The following is an 11,166-nucleotide window of genomic DNA, read 5'->3' as shown; positions in this document are numbered from 1 at the left end:
GGATGATATTGGCAAAGGAGAAATGCTTGCTATCAGGGATGTAAACAAATTTGTGCACAAAATTTGAGAAATAAGCTTTTTGTGCGTCCCACGTTCATGAAATGTGGGACCAACACTGTACATGTTGCGTTTATATTTTTCTTCATCGTATATTAACATGCATTGCCATTTCTCCCGACAGTGGAAAAACTGCTCTGGCTCTCTGCATGAAACAGAGGCGTGCTTCCCCCACGCTGAAAGAATGGCAGACGCTGCCGAACTAATAGTCCAAAGTCAGATGAGTATTCTATGGTTTCAAACGGCACTCTATCCCCGCTCTTCGGAAGAGACAGTGATGTATTTTTAAGTTTGGTGCAGCGATAGAGTGGTGTTTGAACTAGGGATTCTTTTACATCCACAGTGACATTTAAGATGACTCATTGTATGGTTCTATTTCCAACTGACTGTTTCATACCTCTATTGAGCATGTACATTGAGTATGTATCTATTTGCCTGAAGGATCACGAGAGGTTAGATGAAGACACAGGGCATTTTAAATCATGCAATTGGACATTGATTTTACAATCAACACATTTTAAATATAAGTTACTATATTTCGGGAAGATCAGATTGACTTGCAAAGCTCAGAATTTTAATTGACATCACAGTCAACTGAACTATTACAAGGATGGGAATAAGCCACATTAAAACATATAATTAATAAAGTCTTCAATTTATTAATAAATATACATCTATACAATATATCTGTACAACTGCAACTATACACAACATAAAGAAGTTAAGGTAAATAAATGTAAAACATTGTTATAAATCAGAAAAATCTGATTATTAGAGATCCTCTCTTCAGACACACCTTTGTGACTTGAACTTTAGCACAACCATACATTGATTAGAATGGCAGATGTATTAAGATAAATTCCAGTCACAGGCATTTCTCTAAAGGATAGGATCTGGTCCTATCAGGCTGTTATGTTTCGTCTTTATTTTGTTATTTTTTTGTGAAACATTTACATCAGTGATTTTAATTGGCGGAACATACTAATCTTTCTACTTTACATCAAAATGTTCACCTTTGAGCGTTATCCATCTTTGAAATATTACTTAGATAAATTACAGCATTGTGTAATACACCAAATTACACTATCCATTTGTTATAGACTTGAACAGAGGATGATTACGGTACAGGTGGTTCATGTTCAGATCTATTCCCTTAGCACATAAAGGAAACACAAATGAACACTAATTCATTAAAACAAAGATGTAAAGGGTTTTGAAAAAAAGAGGTTAAAACAATATATAGAGGCACTCTAACAGAAGGCAGTAAAGTCCCATTCTTTCATTCTCTCATTTCAATGTTCGGTCATTGTCACACGGCAGAGTTCACAGTTCACTTACATGCTTGACCTACATCTTTCAGATGTCATTTAGGACGTTCCACAGAACTATGTGGAAAATCTTGAAGAATATTGGGGGTCACAAGAAGAATGATGTCTTCAGGAGTTTGTACTACACATTCAGACGGTGTGACAGGTGACATTCAATGTTCTCATGGTTCCTTTCCTTCCTTGTGTCGGTCCTTTCCTCTGCCGGTTGAAAGATTGCTCCGAAATCACACCTGCATATTCGCTCCATATTGTCTGACAGTTTTACTGACCACATGATACACCTACAGCCCTAAAAACCTGCTAAACGTGTAGTCCACTACATACATGTTTTGTAATAATCAGACAGTGGGCAAATTCCCGAGCAGAATCCCTGGGGAAGGGTTCTGGGCTCGGCCTCTTGGCTATTTTCTTGTCCGGAATTCTGCAGTGACATCTCCACCTCCCAATCCACATTCAGAGGAGAGGCCTTCCCTGATGACCAGGGGACTGGGACACAGGTGGTCAGATGTAGTACTCCCTGTTGTCCCTGAGGGTGGAGCTATGACTGTCATGGAGGTGGCACTCTGTCCGGTAGGCTGGTTCTGCCTGGTAGGCTGCTTCTCTCCGGTAGGCTGTTTCCAGGTTGGTTCGGTGCTCCTTCTCCTTGATGCTGGCGTCTCTCCGGGCCTGCCGGTGCTGGTACAGGAAACGGGTCATCACCGCCACTACACACAGAGTGATGAAGACTACTGCTGACACAACACCTGCGGGGGAGCAAGGGCAGCCATCTTTATTGGACTATTGAATAAGTTATTTCGTGGATTATATAATAAGTTCTTAGTGGACTATATAATAAGTTCTTTAGTGGACTATAGAATAACCTTTTCTCAATATAGGGGGTGCTGTTTCCACTTTGGAAAATATCGTCTCCAAATTAAACTGCCTCATACTCAATTCTTGCTCGTACAATATGCATATTATTATTACTATTGGATAGAAAACAATCTCTAGTTTCTAAAACCGTTTGAATTATGTCTGTGGGTGAACCAGAACTCTTTCTGCAGCGAAATCCATGACAGGAACTGCGAAGGTCTGAAAACGAGGCTCTGTTCTCAGATCAGTTTAAAGCTCTGTATGTATCCTATGGGTCGACATGAACTGCACCCGCCTTCCCCTGGATGTCAGTAACCAATGAGAATTGGAATGGAGTTTCTACGTAGATCTCAGACTTTATAAAAGGCCAAGGAACGAAGGGAGCTCTCTTTTCGACGTTCGTCATTGCGCAAAGCAAGACCTCAGGATGGCATTTTGAAACGCTCAGTTATCGACCTTAGATATATCCGTCTGTAATTTAATTCGATATAGGTGTTAGAAACATCATAACAAAGTTATTTTAAACCGAGTTATATCAGTTTATGCGAGTATATTGCTATTTTCGGAATTTCCTTAGTATTGCGTTTTGAGGATTTGCGCATGTTGTGGCCACATAGCTATTGTTAGCTGCTAATTCCGAAGTTGAAGACGACGTTTTACAACCAAGCAACGATTCTTTTGGACAAAGGACCACTTGCCCAAGATTCTGATGGAAGCTCGTCCAAAAGTAAGAGCTATTTATTATGATGTTATTCCGTATTTATGTGGAAAAATGTAAACGGATTTGTCCGCCATTATTGCGGCACTAGTCTGGCTGTAACGTTAATTTTAAAAATCTAACTCAGCGGTTGCATTAATAACTAATGCATCTTTCATTTGCTGTCCAACCTGTATTTTTTTGTCAAGTTTACGATTATTTATTGATTAGATTAGGTGCCTTTCCAAGATGGCGCCGGCCAGAATGCATGACCTGTTGCCACTGATCACATTGTATAACCACGATTTGTGCTGCTAAATATGCACATTTTCGAACAAAACCTATATGCATTGTGTAATATGATGTTACAGGACTGTCATCTGATGAAGTATATCAAGGTTAGTCCAAAATTATATATCTTTTGCTGTATTGTTACGATCGCTAACCTGTGCTGCTGGTAAATTGCTTGTGTTTCTGGCTATTGTGCTAAGCTAATATAATGCTATATTGTGTTTTCGCTGTAAAACACTTAAGAAATCTGACATATTGGCTGGATTCACAAGATGTTGGGCTTTCATTTGCTGTACGCTGTGTATTTTTCAGAAATGTTTTAAGATGAGTAATTAGGTATTTGACGTTGGTCTCTGTAATTATTCTGGCAGCTTCGGAACTATTTCAGATTGCAGCTGCAATGTAGAACTGTGATTTATACCTGAAATATGCACATTTTTCTAAAAAAACATATGCTATACAATAAATATGTTATCAGACTGTCATCTTATGAAGTTGTTTCTTGGTTAGTGGCTATATATATCTTTATTTGGTCGAAATTGTGATAGCTACCCATGCAGGAAAAAAATGGTGGAAAAACAAAGTTGTGTCTTTTGCTATCGTGGTTAGCTAATAGATTTACATATTGTGTCTTCCCTGTAAAACATTTTAAAAATCAGAAATGATGGCTGGATTCACAAGATCTGTATCTTTCATCTGGTGTCTTGGACTTGTGATTTAATGATATTTAGATGCTAGTATTTACTTGTGACGCTATGCTAGGCTATGCTAGTCAGCTTTTTTACTGTGGGGGGTGCTCCCGGATCCGGGATGCGTAGCAAGTAGAAGATAAGTTCTTTAGTGGACTATAGAGAAAGTTCTTTAGTGGACTATGGAGGAAATTCTTTAGTGGACTATAGAGGAAGTTCTTTAGTGGACTATAGAGGAAGTTCTTTAGTGGACTATAGAGGAAGTTCTTTAGTGGACTATGGAGGAAGTTCTTTAGTGGACAATAGAGGAAGTTCTTTAGTGGACTATAGAGGAAGTTCTTTAGTAGACTATAGAGGAAGTTCTTTAGTAGACTATAGAATAAGTTATTTAGTGGACTATAGAGGAAGTTCTTTAGTGGACTATAGAGGAAATTCTTTAGTAGACTATAGAGGAAGTTCTTTAGTGGACTATAGAGGAAGTTCTTTAGTGGACTATAGAGGAAGTTCTTTAGTGGACTATAGAGGAAGTTCTTTAGTAGACTATAGAGGAAGTTCTTTAGTGGACTATAGAGGAAGTTCTTTAGTGGACTATAGAGGAAGTTCTTTAGTGGACTATAGAGGAAGTTCTTTAGTGGACTATAGAGGAAATTCTTTAGTAGACTATATAGGAAGTTCTTTAGTGGACTATAGAGGAAGTTATTTAGTGGACTATAGAGGAAGTTCTTTAGTGGACTATAGAGGAAATTCTTTAGTAGACTATAGAGGAAGTTCTTTAGTGGACTATAGAGGAAGTTCTTTAGTGGACTATAGAGGAAGTTCTTTAGTGGACTATAGAATAAGTTCTTTAGTGGACTATAAAGGAAGTTCTTTAGTGGACTATAGAGGAAGTTCTTTAGTGGACTATAGAGGAAGTTCTTTAGTGGACTATAGAGGAAGTTCTTTTTGGACTATAGAATAAGTTCTTTAGTGGACTATAGAATAAGTTCTTTAGTGGACTATAGAGAAAGTTCTTTAGTGGACTATAGAGAAAGTTCTTTAGTGGACTATAGAGAAAGTTCTTTAGTGGACTATGGAGGAAATTCTTTAGTGGACTATAGAGGAAATTCTTTAGTGGACTATAGAGGAAGTTCTTTAGTGGACTATAGAGGAAGTTCTTTAGTGGACTATAGAGGAAGTTCTTTAGTGGACTATAGAGGAAATTCTTTAGTAGACTATAGAGGAAGTTCTTTAGTGGACTATAGAGGATGTTCTTTAGTGGACTATAGAGGAAGTTCTTTAGTGGACTATAGAGGAAGTTCTTTAGTGGACTATAGAGGAAGTTCTTTAGTAGACTATAGAGGAAGTTCTTTAGTAGACTATAGAATAAGTTCTTTAGTGGACTATAGAGGAAGTTCTTTAGTGGACTATAGAGGAAGTTCTTTAGTAGACTATAGAGGAAGTTCTTTAGTAGACTATAGAATAAGTTCTTTAGTGGACTATAGGGGAAGTTCTTTAGTGGACTATAGAGGAAGTTCTTTAGTGGACTATAGAGGAAGTTCTTTAGTAGACTATAGAGGAAGTTCTTTAGTAGACTATAGAATAAGTTATTTAGTGGACTATAGAGGAAGTTCTTTAGTGGACTATAGAGGAAGTTCTTTAGTGGACTATAGAGGAAGTTCTTTAGTGGACTATAGAGGAAGTTCTTTAGTGGACTATAGAGGAAATTCTTTAGTAGACTATAGAGGAAGTTCTTTAGTGGACTATAGAGGAAGTTATTTAGTGGACTATAGAGGAAGTTCTTTAGTGGACTATAGAGGAAATTCTTTAGTAGACTATAGAGGAAGTTCTTTAGTGGACTATAGAGGAAGTTCTTTAGTGGACTATAGAGGAAGTTCTTTAGTGGACTATAGAGGAAGTTCTTTAGTGGACTATAGAGGAAATTCTTTAGTAGACTATAGAGGAAGTTCTTTAGTGGACTATAGAGGAAGTTCTTTAGTGGACTATAGAGGAAGTTCTTTAGTGGACTATAGAGGAAGTTCTTTAGTGGACTATAGAGGAAGTTCTTTAGTAGACTATAGAGGAAGTTCTTTAGCGGACTATAGAGGAAGTTCTTTAGTGGACTATAGAGGAAGTTATTTAGTGGACAATAGAGGAAGTTCTTTAGTGGACTATAGAGGAAGTTCTTTAGTGGACTATAGAGGAAGTTCTTTAGTGGACTATAGAATAAGTTCTTTAGTGGACTATAGAGGAAGTTCTTTAGTGGACTATAGAATAAGTTCTTTAGTGGACTATAGAGGAAGTTCTTTAGTGGACTATAGAGGAAGTTATTTAGTGGACTATAGAGGAAGTTCTTTAGTGGACTATAGAATAAGTTCTTTAGTGGACTATAGAGGAAGTTCTTTAGTGGACTATAGAGGAAGTTCTTTAGTGGACTATAGAATAAGTTCTTTAGTGGACTATAGAGGAAGTTCTTTAGTGGACTATAGAGGAAGTTCTTTAGTGGACTATAGAGGAAGTTCTTTAGTGGACTATAGAGGAAGTTCTTTAGTGGACTATAGAATAAGTTCTTTAGTGGACTATAGAGGAAGTTCTTTAGTGGACTATAGAGGAAGTTCTTTAGTGGACTATAGAGGAAGTTCTTTAGTGGACTATAGAATAAGTTCTTTAGTGGACTATAGAGGAAGTTCTTTAGTGGACTATAGAGGAAGTTCTTTAGTGGACTATAGAGGAAGTTCTTTAGTGGACTATAGAGGAAGTTCTTTAGTGGACTATAGAATAAGTTCTTTAGTGGACTATAGAGGAAGTTCTTTAGTGGACTATAGAGGAAGTTCTTTAGTGGACTATAGAATAAGTTCCTTAGTGGACTATAGAGGAAGTTCTTTAGTAGACTATAGAGGAAGTTCTTTAGTGGACTATAGAGGAAGTTCTTTAGTGGACTATAGAGGAAGTTCTTTAGTGGACTATAGAGGAAGTTCTTTAGTGGACTATAGAGGAAATTCTTTAGTAGACTATATAGGAAGTTCTTTAGTGGACTATAGAGGAAGTTATTTAGTGGACTATAGAGGAAGTTCTTTAGTGGACTATAGAGGAAATTCTTTAGTAGACTATAGAGGAAGTTCTTTAGTGGACTATAGAGGAAGTTCTTTAGTGGACTATAGAGGAAGTTCTTTAGTGGACTATAGAATAAGTTCTTTAGTGGACTATAAAGGAAGTTCTTTAGTGGACTATAGAGGAAGTTCTTTAGTGGACTATAGAGGAAGTTCTTTAGTGGACTATAGAGGAAGTTCTTTTTGGACTATAGAATAAGTTCTTTAGTGGACTATAGAATAAGTTCTTTAGTGGACTATAGAGAAAGTTCTTTAGTGGACTATAGAGAAAGTTCTTTAGTGGACTATAGAGAAAGTTCTTTAGTGGACTATGGAGGAAATTCTTTAGTGGACTATAGAGGAAATTCTTTAGTGGACTATAGAGGAAGTTCTTTAGTGGACTATAGAGGAAGTTCTTTAGTGGACTATAGAGGAAGTTCTTTAGTGGACTATAGAATAAGTTCTTTAGTGGACTATAGAGGAAGTTCTTTAGTGGACTATAGAATAAGTTCTTTAGTGGACTATAGAGGAAGTTCTTTAGTGGACTATAGAGGAAGTTCTTTAGTGGACTATAGAGGAAGTTCTTTAGTAGACTATAGAGGAAGTTCTTTAGTAGACTATAGAGGAAGTTCTTTAGTGGACTATAGAGGAAATTCTTTAGTAGACTATAGAGGAAGTTCTTTAGTGGACTATAGAGGAAGTTCTTTAGTGGACTATAGAGGAAGTTCTTTAGTGGACTATAGAATAAGTTCTTTAGTGGACTATAGAGGAAGTTCTTTAGTGGACTATAGAATAAGTTCTTTAGTGGACTATAGAGGAAGTTCTTTAGTGGACTATAGAGGAAGTTCTTTAGTGGACTATAGAATAAGTTCTTTAGTGGACTATAGAGGAAGTTCTTTAGTTGACTATAGAGGAAGTTCTTTAGTGGACTATAGAGGAAGTTCTTTAGTGGACTATAGAGGAAGTTCCTTAGTGGACTATAGAATAAGTTCTTTAGTGGACTATAGAGGAAGTTCTTTAGTGGACTATAGAGGAAGTTCTTTAGTGGACTATAGAGGAAGTTCTTTAGTGGACTATAGAATAAGTTCTTTAGTGGACTATAGAGGAAGTTCTTTAGTGGACTATAGAGGAAGTTCTTTAGTGGACTATAGAGGAAGTTCTTTAGTGGACTATAGAGGAAGTTCTTTAGTGGACTATAGAATAAGTTCTTTAGTGGACTATAGAGGAAGTTCTTTAGTGGACTATAGAGGAAGTTCTTTAGTGGATTATAGAATAAGTTCTTTAGTGGACTATAGAGGAAGTTCTTTAGTGGACTATAGAGGAAGTTCTTTAGTGGACTATAGAGGAAGTTCTTTAGTGGACTATAGAGGAAGTTCTTTAGTGGACTATAGAGGAAGTTCTTTAGTGGACTATAGAATAAGTTCTTTAGTGGACTATAGAGGAAGTTCTTTAGTGGACTATAGAGGAAGTTCTTTAGTGGACTATAGAAGAAGTTCTTTAGTGGACTATAGAGGAAGTTCTTTAGTGGACTATAGAGGAAGTTCTTTAGTGGACTATAGAGGAAGTTCTTTAGTGGACTATAGAGGAAGTTCTTTAGTGGACTATAGAGGAAGTTCTTTAGTGGACTACAGAGGAAGTTCTTTAGTGGACTATAGAGGAAGTTCTTTAGTGGACTATAGAGGAAGTTCTTTAGTGGACTATAGAGGAAGTTCTTTAGTGGACTATAGAGGAAGTTATTTAGTGGACTATAGAGGAAGTTCTTTAGTGGACTATAGAGGAAGTTCTTTAGTGGACTATAGAGGAAGTTCTTTAGTGGACTATAGAGGAAGTTCTTTAGTGGACTATAGAGGAAGTTCTTTAGTGGACTATAGAGGAAGTTCTTTAGTGGACTATAGAGGAAGTTCTTTAGTGGACTACAGAGGAAGTTCTTTAGTGGACTATAGAGGAAGTTCTTTAGTGGACTATAGAGGAAGTTCTTTAGTGGACTATAGAGGAAGTTCTTTAGTGGACTATAGAGGAAGTTCTTTAGTGGACTATAGAGGAAGTTCTTTAGTGGACTATAGAGGAAGTTCTTTAGTGGACTATAGAGGAAGTTATTTAGTGGACTATAGAGGAAGTTCTTTAGTGGACTATAGAGGAAGTTCTTTAGTGGACTTTAGAGGAAGTTCTTTAGTGGACTATAGAGGAAGTTCTTTAGTGGACTATAGAGGAAGTTCTTTAGTGGACTATAGAGGAAGTTCTTTAGTGGACTATAGAGGAAGTTCTTTAGTGGACTATAGAGGAAGTTCTTTAGTGGACTTCTACACCTGCATTGCTTGTTGTTTGGGGTTTTAGGCTGGGTGTCTGTACAGCACTTCGAGATATTAGCTGATGTACGAAGGGCTATATAAAATAAACTTTATTTGATGATTTGATTTGATGACTACAGAGGAAGTTCTTTAGTGGACTACAGAGGAAGTTCTTTAGTGGACTACAGAGGAAGTTTTTTAGTGGACTATAGAGGAAGTTCTTTAGTGGACTATAGAGGAAGTTCTTTAGTGGACTATGGAGAGAGTTCTTTAGTGGACTATGGAGAGAGTTCTTTCAGTTGTGAAGATATTTATATTATATTTATTAAGTATTTATTCATTTGGCTGTTTAGACTCAGAAAAAGTACATTTCATATATTAATTTAACTGGCACTGAGATAATTGTGAGCTAAAACTTAAAATCCCTTGCCAAATATGATTCTTACACTTTAAGAATTTACGGTAACACTTTATTTGGCACCTAGTGTCAGAACACGTTATGACACGGTCATAACCATGTCATAATATTTCATAAGAGCTGACATAATCTGTCATAACGCTGTCATTATATGGTCATGACACACATTTAGATGTGTTGTGACATATTGCAATATTTTATGGCTGCTTATGACACCTACATAAGAGTGTCAAAGCCCACAAATCCTACCACACAAGGCAAACCATTCCATTCTACTTGTAAATAGTATGTTATATAACATTTCTCAAAATGTCCCATTTTATTACCATTGTAATTGTACACACACTGATGTCAAACATGTGCCTAGCCCAGTGCTGTGTCGCTGATGACGGGGATGAATATCGGAGCAGGACAAAACACCCTTTTTGGGATTTATGACTGATATGTGGTCATGTACGTGATAGGCCTATATGGCTAACAGTATATTATTACCCGTATATTATTACCCGAGTTTTGACTGGACACTATTTAAAAGAGGATTCTAGAATGATCATGCCCCCCGTATTTCTTGCTCAATTCTTAAAATTAAGCACATTAATCCGCTTTACAACGTGTTAAAACTTTAAACATTTAAAACATTTTTTTACATTTATAATAAAGCAATCTATGCATCATCACATTTGCAGACTTATGTAATATAGTCTACCATTCGTAATGTGATGAGTAGATTGCATAGTCATAATTTAGGCTAATAATATAAATTAATCACTGTTCGCAAAAAAAGCATGGCTGAGGCATGTAGCGTAGAGTAGGCCTAGGCTATGTATCAGATACGTTTCTTCTTTATTTGCATTGGAAAAATGTGGCCTTTTATAAACCCATTTCATGGAATACTACAACACTTTATATGACTGGAGACATTAGCAGAATCTTTTTTTAATATGACACATTACAGGGTAGCCTACTCTGCTGACACTTACAAGCAGATCAATAAAAACTATGTTGTCCTTATAATAGGCCTACGAGAAGGGGAGACACAAATATAATATGACGTCCATCTAAACTGGAGGAGGAAATTATTGTCAAACAACAAACGTTTAAGTAGCACTGACCCAACAATGATAAGTAGTGAATATGCAAAGTGCAACACTCAGCAGAGATATTGCCAATGCTCTCTGATGGTGCCAATAAGATTTTGATAAAACAGATTAGGTTTTCATTTTCTTCTCTTTACGGCAATAACCATTTGCTTTCCAAACTAGGTTATCCTGAGATTGTATTTTGAAATATTTTGATATGCCTGGCTTGTCCTCTACTTTTCACAACACAGCACTAATCTCCCCAAATTGCCTGCACCGTCTTTCCTTCTGACTGTAGGAAATACGATTTAAAACAAAGAAGCTAATGATCCTCTGTGGCCAAATCATGCTTTAGTAGCCTATTTTTTTATAATTGTATTTATTTCTGTATAGACAGGAGAA

At 36.6% G+C, this 11,166-nt stretch overlaps 1 protein-coding gene across 2 annotated transcripts in view; it reads right to left on the bottom strand.

Annotated features, from left to right (window-relative positions):
* Positions 1 to 693: 693 nt before the first annotated feature.
* The window catches only part of LOC139539009 (contactin-associated protein-like 5), a 114,684-nt gene continuing 104,211 nt past the window's right edge, over positions 694 to 11,166 (bottom strand). For both annotated transcript variants that reach the window (XM_071341661.1, XM_071341660.1), the window contains exon 24: positions 694 to 2,128. In XM_071341661.1, the coding sequence (XP_071197762.1) occupies positions 1,887 to 2,128 (242 nt within the window). In that variant the 3' untranslated portion in view covers positions 694 to 1,886. The remainder of the gene's footprint in view (positions 2,129 to 11,166) is intronic.

Source organism: Salvelinus alpinus, chromosome 14 (assembly GCF_045679555.1).
Source record: "Salvelinus alpinus chromosome 14, SLU_Salpinus.1, whole genome shotgun sequence".
NCBI classification, from domain to species: domain Eukaryota; kingdom Metazoa; phylum Chordata; class Actinopteri; order Salmoniformes; family Salmonidae; genus Salvelinus; species Salvelinus alpinus.
The sequence above is the reverse complement of the archived record's forward strand: the minus strand, read 5'-3'. Positions and strand labels throughout refer to the sequence as shown.